Raw genomic sequence first — 26,088 nt, forward strand, 5'->3', positions numbered from 1 at the left:
TCCTTCAATCATGGGATTTGAAAAAAAATGCAAGTTTTCTGCTTTTGCAAAAGAACTCGTAGTGTTCTTTGCTCCTAGTGCAGTTCCAGCTTCCTGCAGTTGAGCAATATGTTTTGCAAATCGTGCCTATAAAGCCATTTGTATGCAGTTTCGTGTGAAATTACAGCAGCAGGACAATACTCACTGTGCAGCAGTCAGAATGTAGTGCATGGCAACGTCTCCAAACAAGACCATCAGAGGCTTCCGATCCTCCAGCTTACCCTATGTGTAAAATAAGCCAAATGCCTCAATTAGAACATAACTACTTATTCCCATCTGCAAGTGAGATAAGGAGATCCACAGTTGTCCTTCCATCTGGGGAGATGCTTCCAGTTCCAGAAACTACTTCAGGAAAAACTTGCCAAAAAAATCTAAGGTACTCCTGATGTCAAGAAATTTCCCCAAGTAATTCCACTACAAGAACTTCACACTGAAAAGCTGATCCAGAGACATTGATTCTTCTTCCCTGAAGACTGGCTAGTTATGCAAAGGCAGCAGATAACGCTCAGCCTTGATACTTAGCTGCTTGTGAATATACGGGTCAAATCACCTGTTTAGATCCTGCAGCCATTGCTGAGCTGCCAGATGACACAGCTGGTGACAATATTTCCCACTTCACAGTTGTAGAAGGTGGGGAAAAAACTGCAAGGATAGGCAGGGACAGAAGTTGGAGAGGGTTCTAACAGCTGTTGTATGTATCGTGCTGGCATGACATTCACACTAAATACCATTAATGTAAGCAGCCAATTTTGAATTTTGCATCTTAAATAAAAGGGCAAACATACCACTGCTCTATCTGATGAATTATGTAGAATAGGAACAAAGTGGGGCCAGAGAAGTTGAGGAGGAAAAACTCACTTTCCTACTGACAGCAATCAGTAGACACTCTGCTGCTCCTATCTGGAGCTCAGGTTCATTTAGGAGCAGACACAACGTCTCCAAAAGCTTGCAGTTGTCTGCTGTGATGTGGCTCAGGGCCACCCAGTCAATGTAGCCAGCCAAGGTGTTGAGTGCTGCTATCCCCACGCGGCAGTTTGCCTGTGCCTGTGAACAGAGAAGAGGCAAGGAGTCAGGGTCAGAGGGAAACACCAATTCCCACCGAAATGTGTCCACTCCCTGGAGGAACAGTGTCAGGAACCACCCTGAGAGTGAGGTGGCAGCAGAAGGGTCCAAATCCCAACACTAAGGATGTCAGTTAAGGCCTGGGCATTTTTCCACTTGCAACTCACTTCTCTCTTCTCCAGGAATTTGTATTATGGGTGAACAAACCCATCCTTAAGTGAGAATTGCAGGTAATAGACTCCAAAGGCTGGTAGAAGCCTGGTTCTAGGCAATCCTGGTCTTAAGAGTGACTAATTCACAAACTCCCACATAGCTCCACTCACCTTTGGCTCCTGAGCCAGATCAGCCTTCTGAAAAAGACAGGGTAAAAAGAGAGGGTAAGCAAGCAGCCACAGCAGAGATTTCCACCCAGACACTGCTGGACAGGCTTTTTCTCAAGAACAGAGCCAGAAGCAGCTTCACAGAACAGCTTCCTGGTGACTGAGGCTGCAACACAGTCTCCCACCCAGGGCATTGCCGCAGCCGTCATAACCACCTCCACAGTCCCCAGCGGGTAAGACAACAGGACTTCCAATTGCAAGTTAAGCCACAATTTCCTTCTCATACAAAAGCTGACACTCCAGTCAGCAGGCATCAAGGAAACACAGGGGACAAGAAGAAAAGGCATTTCAGTGCTTCCTAGAAGCTCCCAAGGAAAAAACTTTTGACCTTTTAGAGCATCTCACATCGAAAAGCCAGACTCTGAAAGATGCTGGTGGCTCTTATGTACTGGGATTGATGTGTGAGAAGGGTAAGTGCTTTGTCCATGGTCAGAAAGGCAGCAGGAGAGGGAGCAGAGGCAGAAGCTTAGGTATTGTTCCAAATACGTAACACCAACAACATACTGCTTGCATCATCGTTTTGACTAATGCAAAAGTCCCTCAGACACTCAGGTTTGATTTGTTTTTCAGATGCAAAGACACCACAAGTGTTTCTTTCTGCTGCAAGGCTTTGGTTTCGAAGCAGTTCATCAACATATTCTATTCAGTGCGCTGATTTTAAGTTAATCTGGTTGTGTCCCAAATGTTTAACAACTGAGCCACCATACCAGAACTGCATACTTATAACCACTGTAGATTATGGTCATGGGGAGCTGCCCAGTATCTCCCCCAATTTCAGTGTGCAGACACACATCTTGAACACCCAACCCTCAAAATTTACCCTGCACACAAACATCCCAAAGATCTGCTAACCTGTGGAGTGTTGAGGGCGTCTTGTTCCTGGGGTGCTCCAACCTTGCCAATCAGAAAGATTCCACCGTTAGCAGAAGCAGCCACACTTCAGAACCTCAAGCACTGCAATTCAAACCTTACCTGGAAATGCATTTCAACCAGACTACAAAACGCACCAGGGTTTCCCACCCACCACCATGAACTGCACAGAGAACGTTCTGCTCTACAGGCAGGTTTGTTCAGCCTGTCTGCACATCAGGAAAATAAACAGAACTCTGGAAGAACAGGGTTTTTCATTGCCTCTCAGTTTCACACTGGATTATAATTCACAGAAAAAAAACCCCAAACAAACAAGAAATACACCTAAGCAACTAATTTCTAGATTTGTTTCTCAATCGTGCTTCACTCTCTCAAATCCACCTCCTTCTTACAAGAACCGACCGCGGTAGAGATTTGCCTTCATCATCCAGGTGACCAATCTGCACGCCTCTGACACTAGGTAAGAATTCAGGAAAGAAGTATCTTCCTGCAAAACGGAAGAGCATTCCTCACCACATCCTGACACAAGGAGGCTTTCAGACCCGAGCTCTCAGTGAAAAGGATCACAGAAGCCCAGACACATTGCTGAGACACCAAAAACTCATGCGTTTTGGTGCGTCAAACACAAAGACATCACCGCAGTGTAAGACAGCAGACGCCAGCCCAGGACAACATCTCGTTACCATCGTGTGTTACACAAATTACCCCAAATGAACCCCATTTCTGCCACAACCACATCTTCGTTTTGCTAAGCTGTACACCGTGTCAGTGGAGCACTCCAACAACACAGCTCATACAGGTACATATCCAACTCAGGCCATTTATGCTCGCAAATCCAAACTATCAATGCTAACTCTGTCAATCTTGTGTGTTCACACTCTCTGATCAGCATCAGCTTTACAGGCCTCGGATCCCTACCTCACACTGACAGCAACAGATTTCAGTCCATTTCTGCACTTGCTTCTCCAGCAACTCCTGAGTCATATCCCAATTCCTAAATGCCTCCAGCACTGATTGAGCACACAGAAAGGAGACTCTTACCATGCGTCTGTACTTGTTGACGTTCTGTTGCAAGGCAGTTAGTAAGAAGCTGAAGATCTTCTCCATGTTCTGGGTGAGGGTTTGCTGGATATCTCGTCGCCGCTGGGTAGGGAGAGTTTGAAAAGTCACCACATCCTCTGCCAAACGTAGGAGGATGAACATCACCAGTTCTGTCTGAGTTTCCTGATGTCCCAAAATGAAATACACTCCATCAGCACAGTGCAAACATTACAATCTCGAGAGGCCAGCTCAGAGACGTAGAAAGAAAGTGGGCATGCATGAAGCCAAATCTTGTGAAAAGAAGACAGGAGGGCAGCCCTCTCTCTGCTAAAATCATCTCCTCCAATAACTTAATCTTACAGGGATTTTTGAGTCCATGACCAGCCTGTTTCAACTGACCATGAGTGAGTTAGACTTCTTCGGGATGAGAGAAGACTGAAACTTATACTATGTGCAAGCAGAAGAGACAGGTGTGTTTCATACCCCTTGCTTGGAGAGGGTATCCAGCTCCTTTAGCATGTCAGGCCAGTGCTGAGGCCATTCGCGTTTGATCATCTCCACCACAATGCGAGACAGAACGTCCTTAATGTGACTTTCCTCCTCTAGAATACTTAGAGTTCCCTGTTACAGGAAAGGGGCAGAGTTACACAAAAAGGCAGAGAGCAGACATTTGTAATCCTAACATAAGAGGCACAGTGGTTGTAAATATTCCAAACACCACAAAATAGAAACCAAAAAGAAAACCAACATTGGGTAGCTCTTCATGCCAGCTACTGTGAATGACACTCCTACCCTCCCAAGCCACAGCTAACAAACTCTGGGAACCATAAGGATTTTCCTCAAAAGAATATCACGTGGTCATGAGCACAATCACAATGACAGAGAAAACTCAACTAATACAATTAATTACTTTAGTATTCCTGCAAGGGGTAAGAACACCCCTATTTACTGAATGTCCTCCTAAGAAAACAAAAAGTACCTTATATGCATTACACAAACCTCATGATCTCCTGCCATGTGAGGTGACATGGTTATCAATCTGACTACAAGACAAAGAAAAGCACTGGAGCAACCAGGGATGCACAGCAGTCAAGTAATGAACCGCAGAAATTAATCTAAGTCCTCTATGCTAATTAACTGCAGTTAATTTTTTAGTTTTCACTCACACTTCTATCTCCAAGTGAAAGAATCACACTCAGAGAACCATCTGGACTACAAGGTACTTACACTGGATATGAGGCCCATGACATTGTTCTTTAGATAAACTTTTTCTAGGCGAGGCATATTGTTCCAGCGGAACCTGTTCAAAAGAGTTTAAAAAAAACAACTAAACAAGAGAGATGGAGACAAAAAGGACACTGAGTCAAAACATTTATGAAGATCTCCGACTTGATTGTTAATGAACTATCGCTTCTGTACCTAAACTAGAGAAAGACACCACAGCTCGTTGACCCTACCAGTGCCCAACCCCTTAATGAAAATGCTGAGTTAAAACTGTCGCTGGTAAACAGGCATGCACTGCTGAGGCCAACAGACATGAAAAGCTGCAGCAAAAGCACAATGCATCAGGTCTTGTAGAGGGGGGAGAGACAGGCATCTCAGAACTGAGCTGATACAAATCCTCCTTGTCAGCATGAGGCTGACAACAGGGGAAGGTGCAAAGACCCACTGATAACCCTGTGTGCTTATTCATATCTTGTGATGTCTATGTGTCTTAGAGCTCGGTGAAATAACCTTCTTCCCAGCCTGCCTGAAAGCCATTTTCAGAAAGCAGCACACAGCAGGACAGCAGTGGCCCTCTGCTGCAGGACAGAGCTTCTGTGTCCTGAAATTGCTCTCCTGAAGTGGCAGGCATGGAACGGGACCAGAGCCCAGACTGGCGGCTGTATGGCAGCAGGCAGGCACTCTTCCCCAGCACAGAGACACCGACAGCAGGATGAGGAGCTGCCGTACTTGACCACATGCTCCAGGATCTGCAGGCCAAAGTGCCGGACGATGGCTGTCTGCGTCTTCTCTGCTAGCTTCAGCCCGCAGGGCACACAGATGGGACACTTCTCCTTGAACTCCTCACAGAACTGGGGAAGGACCAGGGGACACATGGTTAGAACACAGTGTGGGTAGCCAAGGGGGAGCTGGTAAAGGCAGGGGTGGGGTGGGGGGACAGCCCCGACCTCTTGGGGGTGCACGCCAGAGGGGACTCTGACTCCTTCAGCACCATGAAGATGCCTCCTGACACAAGAAATAGTTATTACAAAAAGTGGCATATTTTTGATTTAAGCTAAAGTAAAGTTTCATCTAAGTAATTGTATTTTTTTAAAGTTGGACAGAATGCCCCTCTGACAGCATGTTTTTTTTTTCCCAAGCAGTGTTTTCCCATTTTCCCAGACACTTCATTCTTTGGAGATGACCACATCTTGTGTGAAGCGTGATCTGTGCTGAACAGATGCGTCTGCTGTGATCACCTCTGTTTGGAGTTTCTCCTATCTCAAATGCAAGGTCAGGCAGAGCTGCCTCCAAAGCTCCAAATGAGCAAGAGTTTTGACTGTTGTGAAGCTCGTAATAACATTAAAATGAGTTCTTGGAAAGTAACAGAACATACATAAGCTTTACGGGGGAATTTACACATATGCACCTAAGTGGGAAACACCTCCCGCCCCCAGCTCTTTTCCCGCTGCACACGATGGATGGAGATCACTCCCTCGTGTTGCCCAGCCCTAATGAATGGGCGCTTGTTCCCTGAAAGTCCAAAACGAGCCCTGGGGGATTTATTTTCGCAGCCGGAGCGGCCCCCGGGCCCCGCGTGGCCGGAGCGCGGCACCTCCCCCCGCCCCTCCCGGGTACCTTGAGCGCCTCCAGGCGGTAGCGCTGCGTGGAGGCCGGGTCCATGATCACGGTCACCGCCTTCACCAGCTGCTCGCAGAGGCTGCTCACCTGCTCGGCGGACATGGCGGCGGCGGCAGCGCGGGGCGCGCGCCACCGGACACCGGCGGCCACGGGGGGAGAGGGGGCGGGGGAGGGAGGAGGGGAGAGGCACCGTGGCGGCTCTGCGCATGCGTAAGGGGGTGGAGCGGCGGGGAGAGCGCATGCGCTGCGCACTGTCGCGGTGAAATACACCACCCGCACCCCCACCCCCCGAACTACAAGTCGCAGCGTGCACCGCGACGGGGATTAGCGATCCCCGGGCGGGAGAGGGAAGAGAAGGCGGCTGGACAGTGGCTGCACAACACACCCCCCAACCCTCCCCAGAACTACAACTCCCGGCGTGCACCACGAGGCCGGCTGCGCCTCTCGGGGAGGTGAGCAGCCGGACCTCGGCGGCTCCGCGCATGCGTAGAAGGTGGAGAGAGGGGAGCTGGCAGGGAGAACGCATGCGCTGAGCGACAATCCTTCCCGAGAACTATAACTCCCGGCGTGCACCGCGACGGGGACGAGGGCTCCTCGCCAGGGGGAGGGAGGGAAGGGCAGCTGGGCTGGACCGTGGCGCATGCAGTAAACAGCGCATGCGCAGAGAGCGGAGTAGGAGGCAGCTGGCGGTGAGAGCGCATGCTTTGCGCAACACCCCCTGTCCCCCCCTCCCAGGAACTACAACGAGGCGAACTGCGGCTCTCAGGCAGGCGAGCAGCCGGACCGCAGCGGCTGCGCGCATGCGTAGAAGGTGGAGCGAGTGGAGCTGTCGGGGAGAGCGCATGCACCACTCACGGTCTTTGCGAAACACCCCCTCCACTCCCGAACTACAACTCCCAGCGTGCACCGCGACGGCGACTACGGCCCCCGGAGGCGGTGCTGCGCAGCTGGGCGAGGGACGGGGCGGGACGATCTGAGGCGGGGCGGAGCGGAGCGGAGTGGGCGGGTCCACCCAGTTCGGGCGGGAGGTGGCGCGGGGCCGGGGATGGCGCGGGGCCGGGATCGCGTGGTGGCCCTGGTGGACATGGACTGCTTCTTCATGCAGGTGGAGCAGCGCCTGGACCCGCGGCTGCGCGGGCGGCCGTGCGCCGTGCTGCAGTACACGGAGTGGCAGGGCGGCGGGTAGGTGCCGGGCGGAGGGGGCTGTCCCCGGTCCCTTCCATCCCCCGCGCACCGTCCCATCTGCGTTCCTTGCAGGATCATCGCGATGAGCTACGAGGCGCGCGCCTACGGCGTGTCCCGCGGGATGTGGGCGACCGAGGCGCGGGCGCTGTGCCCGGAGCTGGCGCTGGTGCGGGTGCCGCAGGCGCGGGGCAAGGCGGATCTCACCCGGTGAGCTGGGAACGGGGCGGGGTGGCGGGGACGCCCGTGGCGCGGGGCCGGAGGCTGAGGCTGCTCCCGCCGCCCCGCAGGTACCGGGAGGCCAGCGCGGAGGTGATGCGGGTGCTGTCGAGCTTCGCCGCCATCGAGCGCGCCAGCATCGATGAGGCGTACCTGGACCTGAGCGGCGCTGTGCGGGAGCGGCTGCGGGCGCTGGGGGGGCGCCCGCTGGGGGCGGCGCTGCTGCCCAGCACCTTCGTGCAGGGGCTGCCCGGAGCCGAAGGCGCGCACCCGCCCCAGCCTGGACACCAGCCCGGCGGGAAGGGTATGCACCGGCCCAGACCCCATCCCGGCCCTCAGCCTGGCGGGAGGGGCGTGCACCGATCCGCAACCCATCCCCACCCCGGTCCCCAGTCCTGTTCCCACTCCTGCTCCTCAGCCTGGCAGGATGGGCATACACCAGCCTGGACCTCATCCCGATCCCAGCCCCCAGTGCAATGGGAAGGGTGCATACTAACCTGGTCCCAATCCTGGCCCCGATCCCAGTCCCCAGCCTGGCGGGAAGGGTGTGCACTGACACAGATCCCATCACAATCCCAACCATCAGCCCAGTCGGAAAGGGTACACACTGACCTGGTACCAATCCTGGTCCCCAGCCCAGCCAGGAAGGGTGTGCACCGGCCCAGAACCCCATCCTGGCCCCCCCTCCAGTGAGAAGGGTATGCACCAATCTAGTTCCAGTCCCAGTCCGCAGCCCAGCCAGGAAGGGTACACACCAACCTGTCTGTGGCCCCCAGCCTGGCAGGATGAATAAGCACTGATCCAGTACCAGTGCAGCCCATCTCAAGGCTTTCCTTTGAGACCGCACAATGCAGAAAGGAAGGAACCTCATGCTGTCTCCCTCCTGCCCCATTGGTAACGCTCAATGTACAACAGAAGTAGAGAGTGGGCTGCTTTATCTGTCTCAAAGCAAAAGCATGGTAAGCAGAATTTGTGTTTCCCTAGTCAGTGGCTTCTAAGATGCCTGCTTTTCATCCTCACTGTTGGTGTGCAGTTACAGAAGCAGGTGGCTGTTTGCTGGGGCTCACTGATGCCATGTGTCCCTTTGCTGTGCATAGCAAGAAATTCCCATGTCAATCCCCTTTGTGTCCCTTTTCTAGAGGAGCTACGGCAACGTGGCTTGCACGAGTGGCTGGCGTCACTGTCTTTTGAGAACTCTGATTGTCCTGACCTGCAGCTGACAATGGGTGCAGTAATTGTGGAAGAAATTAGGGTGGCTATAGAAGAAGCCACCGAATTCAAATGTTCAGCAGGGATTTCGCACAACAAGGTATGTTGTGACACATCAGCCTGATTTCCTCTGAGCAACAGAGTGAGAATGTGCTGTAGACACTCTCCTGTGTGCTCTTCCAGGTCTCTCATAGAAGATGAGCTGAATGGGGAATTGTAGCCATGTGTGAGCACACTTTCAGGGAAATTATAGGGCATCTGGGAAAGGAAGGAATTTTTTTCCCAGAGATGTAGCCTATCAATCAGCACTCAATTTACTGCCTGAGTTCCTGGTGTACCCTAATGAGTTAGCTCACTGGGAGCAGAACAGTTTTAATGCCCCCAAGAGAGTTTTCTTCAGGGAAAAAATGAGAGCTTAAAGCAGGAAATCTCTACCTGGAGTTTTAGGCAGCAGTGGCTGTACTCAGATTGGTTTTTACTGACAAAAACTCCCAGCGACTTGGAGGAAGGAGGATACCAGTTTGGGGCACTGAGGTGAGGCGAGTTGCTTTTCCTGTTTCTGGTCAGTCAGTCTTTCCCCCTGGTGGCCGTGCTTTGGGTGATGCTTGGCCAGCTGCTGAGAGCAGCCACAGGAGCACTTCATGTATGACAGCAGCTGCAGAAACTAACGGTCTTTGATGCTGCAGCTATAGAGGATTTCCTGCTGAGTGAAATGCAGGGTGGTTTACTAAGAGCACCTAGCATGCATTTCATTCCTTGAAAAAGAGGCTTATCTGTACACTTATAACTTCAAAAATGCAGATCCTGACCAAAGTGTGAGAAGGATAAAGACTAAATGGATGAGGAAGATCACTGGTGTAGAAATATCCAGTGTAAGGGATGTTCAACTTGCCTTTTTGCTCTGCTTAACCAGGAATAACAGAGAACATCCCTGTTATCCCTAGCAGCTTCTCACAGCTTCCTTCAAGTTTCTATGCCAGTATTCGGGGTTTTTTTTTGTTTTAAAGGGAGCAAGGAAATTACTATGTACTGTGCTATCCCTGAAGACCTGTATATCTACACAAACAAGCACAGTGCAGAGATTATCAGGTCAAAAGCCTACATGTTGGCTGTGCAGAACAAACTACAGTGCTTCCACAGCCAGCTTACCTCTGCAGGTACCAACCTTTCCTGTGAAGAATGAAACTCATGCTAGGTACTCTCAGTAAACTGCCCTGCATTTCACTCAGCAGGAAACCCTCTATAGCTGCAGCATCAAAGACTGTTAGTTTCTGCAGCTGCTGTCATGCACGAAGTGCTCCTGTGGCTGCTCTTAGCAGCTGGCCGAGCATCACCCAAAGCACGGCCACCAGGGGGAAAGACTGACTGACCAGAAAGAGGAAAAGCAACCCACCTCCCCTCGATGCCCCAAACTGGTACCCTCCTTCTTCCAAGTCGCTGGGAGTTTTTGTCAGTAAAAACCAATCTGAGTACAGCCACTGCTGCCTAAAACTCAAGATGGAGGTTAACTGCTTTAAGCTCATTTGTTTTTCTAAAGAAAACTCTCCTAAGGGGCTTTTTTTCCTAGTGAGCTAACTCATGAGAGAGTACGCCAGGAATCTACCTGATTAATGACACCAAATAATTGGATGAGCTATTTGGAAGCACCTGGAGGATACTGCATGGCTTTATCAAGAACCAGTTGTGACAAACTCATTCACGTGCCTTCTTTGGCAGCTTAAGTGGGCTAATGTACAGGGGAAACTGCAGATCTGAGTTGTTGACCTTACAGTTTCTAACTCATCTCACCCTGATTTACATAAGCTGAAGATGATACCGTAGCAAAACACAACACGACCGAGGTTATCTGAGGGGCATGCCTCTGGCTGAAGGAAATCTATGCTTTTGTTAAGTGACTTGCACTCAAATTGGGATGTTTACAGTGGGATCCTGGGGGAGATCTCTCTGAGGTCCACTAAGAGCAAGTATTTTCAATGAAGCCTATAGAGAGGAAATAGCTGTGGGAATGCAAGTGATGTTAAGCACAGATGGGGCTCGGGGCCTGGGCTGTGAGAGTTCCGGAAAATGAAATTAGAGCTGAAAATTCTGGGTGTGAAAAAGCCTAGAAACAGTCTGAAATAACCAAGCAGTGCTTCTTATGCTCCTTGCTGACTGGTTTAGTGATTTGTAGGAAAAAAGCAAGCAGCAGGCTTTCAGCTAACTCGCAGCAAGTTAGGAAATAGCCTGGAGTTATTGTGGATAAGCCACAGGATGAGCCAGTAATATGAGTGCTCTTGTAGAAATGGCAAATTCTGTTTTGGCATGAACAAATTAGAGAAGGTGTCAGGAAAAGTCAATTAGTTCTTCCCATGCAGTCTTAGTGATTAGTTCAGCTCGCAACACTTCAATTTGTGAACAGTGTGGGTAAACTTGGAAGAGCCTTCAGTGAAGCAAGAATAAAAGTAATTGGACATCTATAAAGTTACTGGATATGAAAAGTTGAAGGGGGGGGATCTGCTTTGTCTAGAAAAGGGTGAGAACTTCATTAGGCCTGTGGAACAGGCTACTAATAAAGATTGTAACTTAATAGGCAGGAACAAAATTTTGCTTAGTTATGGGATATGTGTGGTAAAGCAGGAAAAGAGGAAATTGTTAGACTTGTTTAAAAATGAACTCCAGACACCCAGCTTAAATCTGTTTCAGGCTGGACTGTGTATTCTTGATCCTGTAGCAGATAAGAGTGGGAGAGGAAGCTGTATAGCAGGTAGGTTAGAGAACAACCCTTCCAGGCTAGCATTTCTGTATTTTGCAGATATCCTCTTGCAGCATTATGCTGCTGTGGACCACGCAGAGAGAAGATTAGAATAGTGACATTGAGAAAAAGCAAGACAAACACTGAAGATGAAGAAGCAAGGCATAGTGAGAGAAGGAGCCTGTGGAGGATTATGGGAAGGAGCAAGACAGTGAGAGAAATAGCCTGTGGAAGATTATGGGAAGCTCTAGCATGCTTGCTTGATGAAAACTAAGCCAACCAGAACAAGTGATAGACCCAGATTCCCAAAGCTGCCTGGACGTCTGGAAGCAGCAGTGCTTTCAGAGCACCCAGCCAGTGCATGCCAACTCCCAAGGTGGGTAGTACCTGGGAGCAAGCAATGGTGCATCCTGCACTTCCTTCCTAGTAGCTATTCCAAAGGCAGCCTTTAGAGGTGATACAGCACAAGCCGTTAAGTAGAGTCAGTGCAGAGACTGTAATAACGCTGTTTCCACCTTCTTCTGTGTTACAGACACTGGCAAAACTGGCCTGTGGGTTAAACAAGCCTAACCGCCAGACGCTACTATCTTCACGATTTGTTCCACAGCTCTTCAGCCAACTGCCCGTCGGTAATGTGTAAGTACTGGGAAGCTGCCTGCTTTTGTGCAGCATGGGGCTCAGGCTGAGCTGCTCTGTGGCGAAAGCATGTTTGAAATGCTGGCGCTACGCTTCTGCAATTCAGTTTTTTATCAGGAACAGAGCTCTGTTGTCATTGTTGCAGTACTTCCTCCTGCTGGTTTGTCGTCATTACTTGTGTCAGCAGAACCAAAGTGACTTGCGGGTAGGAAACTGTTCCTGGCCAACTGAAGAGAGCAATTGGATGCTAACTGATAGCAATCAGCAAAGGCTTCCAACTCTGCAGTAACTGCTCATCAGTGCTTGTAAGAAATGGAGAGGGAATCCTGCCAATAGTCCCTGACGGCTCTGAGTAGCAGTTTAGGGAGAAACACAGCCTGACAATGAAGGGATCACAATGAAAGATCCCACTATTATCCTGTGAGCAGGCTTTCCCTGGGTAGAGCTGTGCTCAAGATGACTGCTGGGGTGCATAGGTGTAAGTGGGAGTAACCGTGGGGATGGAGGCCATAACTGTGTCTCAGTGTGAGTGACAGAGCTGTGCTTCCAGAGAATGCATGTTTGGTTTTGAACATTTGCACTGTACGCAAGTACTTTCCCTGGTGTGGGCAAGAATTGGCAGCACTGCTACTCCAGAGAAGTAGATCCCTGGTCCTGCTCCCTAGAACTGCACTGCTGCTCTCTGCCTTCAGTGCCTCGCTAGGGATGGAGAAGGTGTGCATGTGCAGAAGGGTTGTTTGTGTAGTAGGAAGCAGGGAATAGGTGAGCCATTCTTCAGAGCATGGTTTGGGATTACATTTTGAAGATGGAGCTAAGGGAGAAGTACTGAAACTGAATAAGCCAAGGAGCAATTCCCGCTTCAACCACTATGCGTCCTTCTACTACAAGCAGAAGAGCTGTTCCGTGTCACCAGGTGCTCGCTTTTGTCCTATTTTCTGAATGCTTCTGGCCCTCCTGAACTAAGTGCAGCTTCCGCGTAAAGAGTTGGCATAATCCTCACATGAAGCTTCATTGGTGTTCTCCGTTTTTCTTTCTGTGCCATAGCCGTAACCTGGGAGGCAAGCTTGGTACTGCCATAACAGACAACCTGGGAATCGAGTACGTTGGGCAGCTGACACAGTTCAGTGAGACAGAGCTCCAGACTCACTTTGGAGACAAAACTGGGTAATGAAAATACACTTATCGCAACTTGGCTCTTGGTAGGAACTGAGATTTCCTCTTGGTCACAGGTTCTTCTGCTGTAATTAGGAAGGTTGGAAAGCAAAACTTCAGTGACATCTTTGAGAAACATTGGTCAGGCAGGCCCACAAACAAGTTTCCAGTCTTGCTGGCTCCCAGGCACTCTCCGCAGGATAATGTCAGCCAGCTCCTCTGCCCTCATCTAGGATGGGGCCAAGCTATGGAAGGGCTCCCTGCAGGCTGGGAAGCAGGCAGCCTTGACAGTCTAATTACAGAGGAAATCAGAAGGCTGAACTGGAGCCTGAAACACCACTTCTGGGCCCAGAGCAGTGGTTGGGGTGCCCTGCAGACTGCTGAACTCTTGCCACTTCAGGAGAAGAGGCGGAGGAGTTGCCTTGAGAGGCAGTTGTGGCCTGAAGAAAGCCTTCCTGTTCAGCTGCTGCTGCAGCTGCAGTGCTAGGGCTGAGAGCCAGAGTCACAGCTTGCACAGAGCTGAAAGCATGGCTCAGCAGAAGGCTGACTTGCTGCTCAGTAATGCTGGCCTGTCTGTGGCTGCCTTCAACTCATGTTTCCTCTGTGGCTTTCAGGTCCTGGCTTTATGACTTGTGCAGAGGAATTGAAGAGGAACCTGTAAAAAACCGGTACCTACCTCAGTCTATTGGCTGCAGCAAGAACTTCCCTGGGAGGACAGCTTTGGCCACACAGAAGGAGGTGGGAGAAGCCTACATCTAGCACAAGGCTTGCCCGCTGCGCTGGAGAAAATGAGAATGCTAAAAGCTGAGACTAGCTTGCAAAACTGCAGATTTTCTGTGTCATGGTGCCCTGAAACTCAGACTAGGGGCTCAGTGGGAGGAGGTGGTTTGGGCCCCAGAAATTAGGGAAAATCCCTGTTTGGCAGAAATCCATTGAGGAACTTCTGCACAAAGAGGTCCAACCTTGTAATTTCAGTGAGCAAAACTGTGGGCCTGTGCTGTTCAAAAGGCATTCATGGTGTTACGCTTCAAGGGCTTGGTTCCTAGAAAGAAAGCGACTGGTCCAGACAAAGAGAAGGCATCTTACCTCTTAGCTGGGTAGAGGTTCCCACAGATCTGGAGGGAGAGGCAAAGAGAGATCCAGAATAGGGAACCCATTTTACTTGGCAAAGTCTAGTAGTAATGCTGTAGGACTTGTATAGTATCTACAATGCCTTGCCTCCAGTGTTGAATCTTCACCTGGGCTGATTTCTTCAGATAGGGGGCCTTACGATACTCTGTCTATTCCAGTCTGATCCCATTCCAGCATTCCCTGGTGTGCAGAGCATTGCTCTGACCTGGCAGTAGTGCTGTGACCATAGGCTCAACCTGTCTGTTACTGCTGTTTTGCCCAGGTGCAACACTGGCTTCTGCAGCTGGCCTTGGAGTTGGAATCCAGACTGACCAAGGACAGGAGCCAGGTAAGGAAGGGAGGCACGGGGACAGCATTCTCCCTGCTGGCCTTCAGGAAGCCATGCAGTATGTTTGCACCACGAGTTGTTTGCAGGAGGCTAAGGGTGGTGTGTAGTGGGCAAGGAAATCTGATTGCTCTCAGTTGTGTGCCTGTGTGCAACCTCTGTCCTGGGCAAAGAGCTGTGCAGGAGCATGGCCAGGAAGGGTAGTTTTGCCCCAGAAGACTGCAGAGCTAAGGATGGTCTCCGTCCTGTGCTTTACGATGCAGGGACCTGAAAGCAACCATACCTTTATCCTGCCACACTGCTGCTCCCTTGCAAACCTTTTGCTGATGCAACCCTGCCTGTCCTGTGGGCTGTGAGAGGAAGCAATGCGCTCAAATCCAGAGGGTAGACTGCAAGCCAGAGCGAGATTGATCTGCTAGTTTCTTTGCTGCACCTGGGCCAAGAAAAAGTGTGCACCTGCTTTGGAAGGAAAGCAAGGACTAACCGCTTCCCATCCAGCGTGGCAAAGCTGTACAAGCACTTGCTGTCCTGTATCTCATCCCCTGGAGATCAGGCCAGGCAGGACAAGTTGCTACGGGTCACACGGCATCATCGGGAAGTGGTAGCTGGTAGCATAGTGTTCTGGGCAGAGACGTCTCCTTGGCCTTTCCTGCTCTTCCCTGCAGGTATCACTTGAAACACAGCTGCCTCTTCTTTCTGCAGAACCACCGAGTGGCCCGGCAGCTGATGGTGGTCATCCGCATGCAGGGAGACACCCGGGTATCACGTGCTTGCGCTCTGTCCCGCTATGATGCACAGAAGATGTGCAACGATGCCTTTGCCCTCATTCAAAACTGCAACATGGCTGGGGCTCACCAGGCTGCCTGGTGAGTGTGGGAGTTGCTCTGTTGCAGGGGGACAGGAAGGACCTGACAGAGGAACGAGCGTTACACTGACTGGTAGGAAAAGTGATCCCCAACCCATGCACAGTGGAGTGCAGCAGCCTCCAATTGTTAGCGGTAGGACAGCTGTGAGGGCCTGGGCTCTTCCTAGCCCCACACCTGGCCAGACACTTCTGTACTTGGAGCTGACAATTGCTACTGGCACGGGGGTGTCCAGCCAGAGCGAGTTAGTCCTTGCCCTTCTGGGCTGGAGAAGCTAGATAGGCCTTGATTTCCTCCCCTAAGGACAAAGCTACTTTTTTAGGAGGAGGCTATTTGGGCAGGAAGGAAAGCTAAGGTGTACAGCTCCCGTATACACCATGACTTTCTTACTTCCTCATGCTCTGCAGTGAAGGCTGAGGTGTAGTTAAGGCATGAAAGTACTGTCTGTTAGGTTCCAACAAGACTGCTGCTCCCTTAAGGCCCTCTCATCTCTACTGGGAATCTCAGAGTAGCTCTAACATGTGCTGTACTGAAAGTTCAGACTGGCAGCCAGCTCTCCCTGCTCCAGTGTCTTTTCCTTTGCAAAATGCTGTTCAGGGAAGAGGATTTCTGCTCTGCCCAACGCAGCCTGCTATGCCCATGAGATTCTTTAGAGGCAGCGATACCAACACTGTTAGAGGAAATGTCCCTCCCACCCCTTATCAGATACCCAGGCTGCAGTTCCCCTATCCCCTGCCTGTGAACATTTTATGTTGCTTAAAATCTTACCTCAAAAGACATCTTGCTTCCCAAGCTGGCATCTGAGCTGATGTTGGTCTGTCATTTGCAGGTCTCCACCGCTCATATCAGTGTTTCTCTCGGCAAACAAGTTCTCAGAGCCTGCCACACTCCTCTCTGCAGGCATCACCACCTTCCTGACAAGTGATAGCCAGCCTGATGGCACTGCCACTACCAGTGAAAACACTCTGAGGCCCAGGGTCAAGTTCTTCAGGAGCCCAAGCAAAGAGCTTAGGCAGAAGCCAGCTAACGCTATTGAGTCATTCTTCCAAAAGGCGGTAGAAAAGCAGCAGCCACAGACAGTGGCAGCAACCAGCCTGGCTGCTGCTGCCACTGCAGTATCACCTCTGCCAAGCTCCCCAGAGCAGCAGGAGAGAGATGGCATTGGGCTTGCCTCTGTGCAGTGTGACCTGGAGTCCCCGGTGAAGCAGAGTCCCAGAGATGGGAGTTCTCCTTACAACATCCTTCCCTGTGAGAAGTCACTGTCTGATGCTATGCTAACACCCTCAACGCCACCAAGCTCCAGGACCCTTCTGAAATTAGAGCCAGCTATGGAGGGAAACAAGCAGAATTTGCCACCCTCTCCCGAGCTCACTCTGCTCCCTCCTGCCTCACCAGGGGACCAGCAGCACTGTGAAAAGTGTGGCCAGCTCGTGCTGGTGTGGGAATTCCCAGAGCACATGGACTACCACTTTGCTTTGGAGCTGCAAAGCTCCTTCATGGAACCCAGTGCTCCCACGGCAGCAGCAGCTCCCAGCACAAAGGCTGCAGCTTCTACATCTCCTGCCAAGGCAAAGAACAAGGCCAAGGCTCCAGCAGGATCTAATGCAAAACGACCCAGAGAAGGTGTGACAAGAACTTTAGACTTTTTTTTTAAGCGTTTACCTCCTTAAATCCTAGCCATGCTGGGATTTTTTTAGATAATCAGCGTTTTTAAAGAATCAGTGGTTTTTAATGCAGTTAAAACCTTTTATACAGCCTGTCAGGTTTTTATGCAGAAACATTTAATAAATTATCTCTACTCCAAGTTTTAAGAGGAATTGGAGCTCATGAATTGGGTATTGATGCTGGATGTACCCTGTTTAGCTGATGGCAGCAAAGTTGCCTTGGTGCTTCCTGAAGCTGCATTGTATTTCTTACCTACATCTACTGCCATGGGTATTCCTGTAGCATCACTGCTCAGTAATTGTTCCTACTGTAAAAGCATGCAATGTAAGCACAGTGGCTTATCCCTGGGAAGCTCCAGCCAAGCCTAGGCTTGAACCTCTATCAGTCACTTAGTATTGAAGTTTTCACCTCGTGGTGGTTCTCCGGCTGCAATTGCAGGCCTTGCCCTTAGTGTATAACTTCATCTGTGGTAGCTTAGCCCTGTGGTTCCTCTCTACCTGGAAGACACATTTTATTACATGCACACAGAGACAGTAAGGTTTTATGTTAATATGGTTTGGCAATTCCCTTTGTCTAGCAGTCCATTGCATGATGCTTATCACCAGCCCTAGAGCCCTAGCTCAAGAAAGACTGCTCCCATGAAATAAGATTTGAGGAAGCAGGAGCTGCAAAGGCATACTTTTTTGGTGGTCTTTCTGAAATCTCAGTACCAGTTCCTGATAATTGTTCTTGACAGAAACAGTCTATTGTGGAAATCCTCAAGGAAGGGATGATAAACATGCTGAAGTTGCAGCCCTCTGTGAAAGTTCTCCTCCATCACAGAAAGAGCACATAACCACTTTCTCATCCCAAGACTCTGGGTGACACTACGTGCAACTTTTTGACAGGTATCTGTTTGGATTGTGCTCTGCCCAATGACTTGTTTCAGCTTTCTGGGGCACAGTTCATATCAGTGTGTCTGCCACAGCGCTCCGCAAATTACAACAGATCCAACAGAGCAAAATATGAAGGGGACAAGGCAGGCACTGATGAGAGGGCAAGACTGGCTCCAGAGCAAGGGATGGGTTTTGTCCTCAGCTGCTCGGCAGGGGCACTACGCCTGCTACGCCACTAGCTGTCCCCTCCCTGAAGGCCTCTTCCAGAAGTGCTGCTGCCAATAATTTGAATGCAGCTGTAGGGCGGGAGGAGGGAACATGCCACGTCAAGGCAGCACTGGGTGGGGTTTGAACACACACTTTGCAGAGAGTTTCATCAGCTGCTGGCTTCCCTCCCTGAACAGGGGGAGTAGATAATGATGCAGAGCACCGCTGTATTTGCATGTGCTGTTTCACTTTCTTTTCCAAACTGCACCATCCTACTTGGAGCTGTTGAGCTGTTCTTCCAGCAGAGAGCCTGTGCAGGGAAGCTGCTACACTGCTGTCACTTGGGGTCTAATACATGACAACACAGTTGTGAAATTTCAGGAAGCAGAAGCAGCTTATTTTGGTGTGTGCAACTCTGCTAGTAATCAGCAGAGGAAGAAATTACAGTCACTCCTATTAATGACAGTCCTCATGCTACAAAGTGACAAGTTTCCCAAAGTCCTCATGTAAAGAGTAATACCAACCAGTCTGACAGGGTTATATCACGCTCCTGTGACAGCAGCACGTCTCATTTCCCAAGTGTCCCGCAGGACTAGACGCTGCAGATGCCACTACCTGACAAAACCAAGTTCAGAACAGGCAAATCCCCTCAGTGACACAAATCACTTCCACGGGGAGCCTTTCTGCTTGTCCCAAGGGAACGACCTGTTCTCATGGAGAGAAAGCAGTCACAAGCCCCTTGATAAGGTTGAAGCTATTTTAAAAACAAACCATGGGTTAGACGTGTGCCCTAGAAAGCATCCCTTTAATTAGGCTCTAGGCGAAGTTGTGGCTGCAAGGAAGCACTCGCCACAGCCCTGTTCTACCCACAACAGCCTAAAGTGCTGTGCTCAGGGTTGACGTGGCTGCCGGTCGCCCCCAGACTGCACACCCAGGCTTGTTCAGATAAGCTGGGAGGGCATAGTTGTAAACAGCAGCGCGCGTGCATTCCTTCCACGCCACAGGATGGTTATTTATAGGGCTCAATGCAGGAAGTTTAGGAAGGGATGAAGGGCAACCATCTGGGCAACAGCCCAGCTTCACCCTTCCTCATTATACGACTCAGCCAGCAAGCTCAATAAAACATCTTTATTCTGTACATTTATATATAGATGCTTGGGGAACAAGGACAACCCCCAGCATTAGAAAAATTCAAGACAACAAAACAGCAATTATGAAGAGCATGGCACCAAGAACAGTCATGCTACAGACTCCAGGGATGAGGCGAGACCAGCCATCAGTTACCTCAGAGGTCACAACACCCCACATCCCCTTTGGGGCAGAAAACACCGGGGCTGCTGCAAACAGCTGGAGTCCCCGCTACCACGTAGGCAGCTTCTTGTGGACCCACTAGCACCCAAGAGAAGAGCCTGCTGGAGGCTGGGGCCTGCCCTTGCAGGCATGGGTTGGAAAGACTATGCCACCATAACACCAAGACCACTGCTAGGAATGGGAAGAAATCCTGCTTGAGCAGTGGACCCTGAACCAGCAGCTCCTGCCATCCTGCTGGGCTGATGGGAAGAAGCAGAGTTTCAGCCTGCGTCAGTGCTTCCCAGAAGGGACAGGTTACTACCGTCACCACCAAGGTACCTCTGAATTCCTTCATTGATGCCACATCTCCACTGGCTTCCCCACACCTCAGCATGCTCTCTGCAGGGTTGCAGCTGCCACCTCTCCACTTGCTTGAGACCAGCCCTGCGGAAAATGACGCTCTGTGACACCCACAGATCAGCATGGGTCACTCAGCCCCACAGGCACTGCCTGTGCCAGCAGCCCAGCAGCAGAACTTGCTCTTAGGATGGCAGAGGAGCTGTTTGGATGTCCAAGTGCTATCACAGGCCCTCACCCTTCTCTTTGGTCAGGGCTGGCAGGCCACTGTGCTATGTGGCAAGGCCAGCTGAAGGCCTGTTGCTTGCAACAGCCACATTTTGTAATTTGGTCAGTCAACAATAAAACCAAAAGCCTACATACTGCTATGCAGCCCCTGTTGCACCCTCCAGGTTCCGAGTGGCCGGGAGTAACATTCACACAGGGGAGCTATAGGACACCGAGTAGGAGACAAACGTGCTCCAATTTTTGAGCACAAAGTCCTTGCTGGCAACATCAGCTTTCCTCTGACAAACAATCCCAGTGGTTGGGATTCCAGTCTTTCTCAAGGAGAAACAGAAATAAAGTCACGCCACTGTCAAATCACATCTAAACAACAGAAGTCACCTGTTTCTGTATTAGTTATAACAAGCCTGCCCTCCTCACACATAAGGGCAAGCATGTGGGGAGCAAGCTGGGCTGGGCCCTGGAATAGCCATGCCAGGGAGCCCACTGCAAACCACTGCTGCCAACATGCAGATGACACCATCAGCTGAACATCCACGGAAACAAACCTGCACACGCCAGCACAGGCCCAGGCCCTGCTCTGCTCCACAGAGTGACCTCCTGCCCAGCTGTCGCAAGGAACAGATGCAAGTGCAAACTCTGTCTTCATGCCATTACATCAGGAGGCTGCATCACTCAGAGCAGGCCACAGCTTCCCAGGAGTCAGTAAGCAGGATGCTGAATGAACGTGTATATGTGAGTGGGGAACGGAAACACTTGTCCCAACACTAAGATACTCGGATTGGAGTAATTGCAAACCCACACACCAATGGACACACAACAGATTAAAGCAACCAAGATTATAAAACGGTGTTAAAAAAGTGTCCTGAACGCATTTTTGAGAGCTCAACCAAGCCCCTGCTGTGGGTTGCAGGGCCTCTTCCATCCCCTGCCCAGAGGGATGTGCTGCAGGACAACTCAAGAGAGGACTGTTATCAACCCAGTACTCCAAAAGCAGAAATGGGACCAGATATTGTGTCAGAGATGGAAAAATATCCCTTCACGCTAGGTTTCAAAGGTTCTGCGCTCCTCCAACAGTAATTTGCAAACAGTAAACAAAGCCAGGAACTTGCTTGCCCAGTCCACAGGTGCCTCTGATCTATTCTGAAGGAGGGCAGAGTAACAAAAGCTGCAGGCGATGTGGGAGAACATGCTTAACTCTGCCTCATGTATGGCACTGAATGCGAGAAACTCTCCCAGGCTCCATCTCACAGTGTGGAGGAGGGATACTCGTGCCAGAACAGGACAGCAGCAGCTCCAGGCATCACTTAAAGAGCCACACGAATTTCCATCCATCTCCCCAGGTGCTGGTGAATGGAGATCTCTCTGACCTAGTGGTAGTCAGAAGCTTAGCTGTCCAGGTCCCAAGGACTCCTCCAGGCCGTTTTCCTTGGTGGTGATGGCTTGGAGGTCAGTGACATGCCCGATGCCTTTGGTGACTCCTTCACGGAAAAGCAGCTTGGCTCCAATCTTCAAGTATTCAGGATGCTTGATGAACCTGAAACGGACAACTGCCTTCTCTCCCGTCCGCAGCTTGTCCTGAAGAAAATAGGGGAGAGCTTAGACTCAATGGATGCATGCAGGAGAGGTGCATGGGGGTGATGAGGCAAAGGAGGTTTCCTCTCTCAGACAGCATGGCTCGAGCTCTTCCCGTTACAGGGAAGATGGAAGACACAAGCTCTAGAGGATGGAGAGCCCACCTCCCTTCACAGTCTTTCTGTCCGTCACAGCTGCTTATTTTGTGAGAAGGGAATTCTTTAACATGTTGGGAGGAAAATTAACCAAATGGACAGGGTAAAGGGGTGGAGCACGCTTCTAGGAAGGGATACAGCTACTCAAGACACCAGTAGCCACTAGCTTTAAAAGAAGGCATAATAGAATCCCAACAAGCCCCACAGGGAGGTCCATCTTCCTCTCCTTTATTCCTGTGCTTACCTTTCCATGGATCTTCTCTACGATAGCAGTCTGTCGCACATTCCCCACATGCACTGTCACTTGAAACCCCTTCCGGAAAGTTGTGGCATGGAACAACAGCACAATCTCGGCTTCAAACACTGAGCAGATAGTGGGATTCATTTCTGGGCTCACCATGACCATGCCCTGCACAACAATGCAAAGTTCAAACCAATTAGAGCCAGTTCTCTTGCTTCTGAACAGCCCCCAAAACCACAAATGCATCTCCACTCTGTGACTTGGGCTTGCATCCCATTCTCAGCCTTGTACTCATCCTATTTCTTGGCTTAGCCATTTCCTCCCCTTCCAGCAATTTTCCAGCAAATATCTCTACTTCATTCCAATTTTACCAATGGGGGAAGCCTTCAGTTCTGCTTATTGGACCAGTGAGGAACCTGCCAACAGCAGTGCTCACCTTGCGCAGCAGGGAGCGGTCGAAAGGTCCAAGGGCCAGTGTGGCTGCTTGCCCAGCCCGTAGCACACGACAAGCTGAGCGGTTGCGTTGTATACTGCACACTTTCAGCCGAAGGAACTTCCCATCGTCAGTGGGACCCACCACCAGGTTCTCCCCTTCTCGGCAGATCCCACTGCCCAGGGCAGAAGAACATGACACAGTTCATCAGGAGACATGAAGAAATGTCACCCTCCAAGATCAACCTTTGCAAACTCCCCAGGGCCAAGGAGGCATGTGTCCTTGTACTCTGACCTGGAACCAACTAACAAGGATGCAAAGCTGGTGGGAACAGGGATTTCCTACAGTAGGAGCAAAAGCCACGCTATCACTCCTAAGACTACCAGGTATCCCTCACAGAGGGGCCATCATGTCCCGAGTGCTCTGCCACACTGTGTTGCTTCTTCTGGAGAAACTGCCTGTTCTGCGTGGATGCGCTGGTAGCCAAACTGCTCTGATCACTCCCAAACACTGAGGGACAGCTGCCTTCTCACTTGCCCTCTATGTTTCCTCCTGCTGCTTGAGGAAGGAGGAAAGCAACATCTTGGGATCACGGCTAACCTCTGCCAACTCTAGCTCCCAGCATGCTTCCCTTCAACATGCTACAGGTCACATTCCTTAACCAGCAACTTTAGAGCAGACTTCCTGCTTGCCATCCCATGAGTAATGGTCTGCTTAAGCCACCTCTCAACACCCTGGAGGGCTTTACCCTCACTTGGCTCAGTCATCTAGTAGCAGTCAGAACTGAGCCTCGTACTGCTTCCACTTGCAGGAGGTGACTCTAGTCTTACAGGAACTCTAGCAACCATTCACAATCAGTCTTGTCTGCCTGGCCTCACTTACCTTGACAGAGTTCCGCCCACAACAGTCCCCACTTCTGGCACAGTATAGATTTCATCAACCTGCGGCATGGCAACAAGAATAAACTGCTCAGACAGCTGTAAAATAGCACTACAGAATGAGGACAAGGTGCCTGCCCTTTGTGTGGAGGGAGGTGAGCTCTCTGCCGGTCATCAGACACTATCTTTGAGCTTTCACCAGCCCCCACTACTTTCCCAGTACAGGAAACTTTGCCTTTTTAAGTGGCAAACAGAGAAACGATCTTATCCCCAAGATGGGCATCTCTTGGTTAGGACAGAGCCCAGCCTAACAGGCTTTTTTAAAGTAAAGAGAGGACCCGCTCCTTGAAAGTCTCCCGATAGTCCTGGAGTTCACCACGTCCCTCCCCACAGTGTCCAGAGCACCCAGGTATTTGTCACATGCCACAGCAATGAGTACAGTACCAGAACTGGAAACAAACTACCCTTACAGACCTGAAACTCTGTGAGTTGCTGCATTAGTTCTTCCTGCTCTTTACTGTTGGTCAGTGGAGGGAGGATGTTGAGGAAAACTTTTAAGAGATCTAGGTTCTCCCCAGAAACACTGGACAGTGTGAAGATTGGGGTGATGCTGTCAGACAAATAAAGAGGCATAAGCAGAATGTCAGAGCACAGCTGCAGAAGGCAGCTGGGATTCTGAATCTACGAAGTCCAGCAAGAGGACAGAGACTACAGTGACAAATAGCCAGAACAGGAAGGCACATGGGCTAGACACAACTCTGCAGTAACCTGTGCCTCAATGGTTGGTCGAGGTGCCAATCCCCTGACAACTCACACTTCTATCGTGGAGAAGTAGTATCATAGAATCATAGAATAGTTAGGGTTGGAAGGGACCTTAAAGATCATCTAGTTCCAACGCCCCTGCCATGGGCAGGGACATCCCACTAGATCAGGCTGCCTAAGGCCTCATCCAGCCTGGCCTTGAACACTTCCACGGATGGGGCATCCACAACTTCCCTGGGCAACTTGTGCCAGTGCCTCATCACTCTCATGGTGAAGAAATTCTTCCTTATATCTAGTCTAAATCTGCCCCTCTCCAGTTTATACCCATTCCCCTTCATTCTATCACTACAAGCCTTTGTGAACAGTCCCTTCCCAGCTTCCCTGTAGGGCCCTTTTAGGTACTGGAAGGTGGCTATAAGATCTCCTCAGAGCCTTCTCTTCTCCAGGCTGAACAACCCCAACTCTCTCAGCCTGTCCTCATAACTCCAGTGCAGCCTCAGGCACCTTCTGCTCTCGGAGCCCAGATGAAGGTCTGAGAGAGGAAAATGCCTTTCTTGGAGAATGCATAGGTAGGAAACCTTACAAGGAGCCAAGATGTTCAAGATGCAGTCGCATCCCCCATGGTCACCCTTTCCCAGCCCCACAGAGCAGCCCAGTCTGAAACGCCTGCTCCCAGCAGAAGAAAGGAATGGTCCCTTACTTGGGAGACTGTGCAAACTGCTGTGCTGCTGTAACAGCATCATCATCTGAGTTCACAAGCAGGGGGAGCTTGTTGCAACCTGGCTGCTTCAGGATTCGCTCCAGCTGCTTCACTGTCCGTTCCACAGTGGCTTTTGAGCACAAGTCAACTTTGCTGATTACAATGAAGAAGGGGACCTTGAGGGCCATGGCCAAGCCCAAGTGCTCTCGCGTTGTGCCTGCTGCAGGAGACAAGTGAGGGTGTTAAGTACAGTGGTGTTCACCACTGCTTTTTTTTATGGGACAGCTATGTCTCCTTGGTCTCCCACAGCCTACTCTAAAGATTTCACCCTAACCACTTCGTTTATTGAGCAACAAAAAAGCAAAATTATTCTTTAAAACAAAACAGAGTATCAGTCCAGAAAAATAAAAAACACCAAGAATTTTTGTGACTGATCTGTTTGCTCCAGAGAGATGCAATAGTTTTCATTCTTGGGCTACAGTTTGCCAGAAACCAGACAAAAGAACGTCAAGGAAATATGCAGGAGAGCTCCAGCTGCCTTTTAACAAGGCTTCAGGATTCAGCACCCCTAAGAATATGCCAAGATTTGGTGGGTATTTTTTTTTCTGACAAGCATAGCCTCAAATTCCAAACAAAGCTTCTCTATCCAGGGTACAGTTTAATGTGGTCAACAGCTGGTACGAAGATCTGCTCCCCTCCCATGCACTTAGAGGCACTGGCTTACAAGAAATCAGTAGAGGCTTCCAGATTAATATTTTTTTCCTCACAGCTGTTCCCAGCTAACAAGGACCCACTCTGTGCATTCTCCACTTCCCTTCAAACATGGCTCTCAATCAGTGCGGGCAGGGCAACACTCACCAATGCCAGTGTTGGCGCTGACCACCAGCATAGCAAAGTCTGGGCAGTAGCTGGTGAGGCCAAAGATGGTTGTTTTCAGATACTTGTGGTGGCCAGCCAGGTCAATGAAAGTTATCATTTTGGAAGAACTCTCACAGATCTCTTCTGCTGTTCGGGAGTCACTGTAATTTACCACCTGAGGAA

General features: G+C 50.4%; 3 protein-coding genes across 10 annotated transcripts in view; 1 reads left to right on the forward strand and 2 right to left on the reverse strand.

Annotated features, from left to right (window-relative positions):
• The window catches only part of XPO5 (exportin 5), a 31,209-nt gene extending 24,807 nt beyond the window's left edge, over positions 1-6,402 (reverse strand). For 2 of the 4 annotated variants that reach the window (XM_054062400.1, XM_054062399.1), the window contains exons 1-9: positions 6,234-6,402; positions 5,346-5,467; positions 4,620-4,692; positions 3,876-4,013; positions 3,393-3,575; positions 2,334-2,375; positions 1,425-1,451; positions 898-1,083; positions 185-261 (exon numbers count right to left, since the gene is read on the reverse strand). In XM_054062400.1, the coding sequence (XP_053918375.1) occupies positions 185-261; positions 898-1,083; positions 1,425-1,451; positions 2,334-2,375; positions 3,393-3,575; positions 3,876-4,013; positions 4,620-4,692; positions 5,346-5,467; positions 6,234-6,338 (953 nt within the window). In that variant the 5' untranslated portion in view covers positions 6,339-6,402. The remainder of the gene's footprint in view (positions 1-184; positions 262-897; positions 1,084-1,424; positions 1,452-2,333; positions 2,376-3,392; positions 3,576-3,875; positions 4,014-4,619; positions 4,693-5,345; positions 5,468-6,233) is intronic. The other 2 variants (XM_054062402.1, XM_054062401.1) reach the window with 1 other exon arrangement.
• A 505-nt stretch (positions 6,403-6,907) lies between these two features.
• POLH (DNA polymerase eta) lies at positions 6,908-19,972 on the forward strand. Of its 5 annotated transcripts, none has more exons than XM_054063612.1 (11): positions 6,908-6,925; positions 7,342-7,418; positions 7,494-7,628; positions 7,709-7,941; positions 8,777-8,946; positions 12,110-12,213; positions 13,258-13,377; positions 13,980-14,103; positions 14,759-14,824; positions 15,524-15,687; positions 16,514-19,968. In XM_054063612.1, exons 3-11 carry the CDS (start codon positions 7,504-7,506, stop codon positions 17,352-17,354), a joined length of 1,947 nt encoding a protein of 648 aa, XP_053919587.1. In that variant the 5' UTR covers positions 6,908-6,925; positions 7,342-7,418; positions 7,494-7,503; the 3' UTR covers positions 17,355-19,968. The 5 variants fall into 5 exon arrangements, with proteins under 5 accessions (XP_053919587.1, XP_053919585.1, XP_053919583.1 ...); XM_054063610.1 differs by lacking the exon at positions 6,908-6,925 and adding an exon at positions 7,029-7,047; XM_054063613.1 differs by lacking the exon at positions 6,908-6,925 and adding an exon at positions 7,138-7,172.
• A 1,192-nt stretch (positions 19,973-21,164) lies between these two features.
• On the reverse strand, positions 21,165-26,076 carry GTPBP2 (GTP binding protein 2). The gene is made up of 7 exons (XM_054062513.1): positions 25,906-26,076; positions 25,048-25,267; positions 24,060-24,195; positions 23,590-23,648; positions 22,711-22,882; positions 22,278-22,442; positions 21,165-21,881 (listed from the first exon to the last, which is right to left on the reverse strand). Exons 1-7 carry the CDS (start codon positions 26,021-26,023, stop codon positions 21,684-21,686), a joined length of 1,068 nt encoding a protein of 355 aa, XP_053918488.1. The 5' UTR covers positions 26,024-26,076; the 3' UTR covers positions 21,165-21,683.
• Positions 26,077-26,088: the final 12 nt, after the last annotated feature.

Source organism: Cuculus canorus, chromosome 3 (assembly GCF_017976375.1).
Source record: "Cuculus canorus isolate bCucCan1 chromosome 3, bCucCan1.pri, whole genome shotgun sequence".
Taxonomy (NCBI): Eukaryota; Metazoa; Chordata; class Aves; order Cuculiformes; family Cuculidae; genus Cuculus; species Cuculus canorus.

What these genes read in the sequence shown, in the direction of transcription:
- POLH (XM_054063608.1), top strand. Translation starts at nt 7,079, where the DNA reads ATGCACCACTCACGGTCTTTGCGAAACACCCCCTCCACTCCCGAACTA. An exon ending in ACGGAGTGGCAGGGCGGCGG is followed by an intron (nt 7,419 to 7,493) that starts GTAGGTGCCGGG and finishes CGTTCCTTGCAG; the next exon opens with GATCATCGCGATGAGCTACG. An exon ending in CAACTGCCCGTCGGTAATGT is followed by an intron (nt 12,214 to 13,257) that starts GTAAGTACTGGG and finishes TCTGTGCCATAG; the next exon opens with CCGTAACCTGGGAGGCAAGC.
- GTPBP2 (XM_054062513.1), bottom strand. Translation starts at nt 26,023, where the DNA reads ATGATAACTTTCATTGACCTGGCTGGCCACCACAAGTATCTGAAAACA. An exon ending in CAGTTTGCACAGTCTCCCAA is followed by an intron (nt 24,196 to 25,047) that starts GTAAGGGACCAT and finishes TTTGTCTGACAG; the next exon opens with CATCACCCCAATCTTCACAC. An exon ending in GTGGGCGGAACTCTGTCAAG is followed by an intron (nt 22,883 to 23,589) that starts GTAAGTGAGGCC and finishes TGCCCTGGGCAG; the next exon opens with TGGGATCTGCCGAGAAGGGG.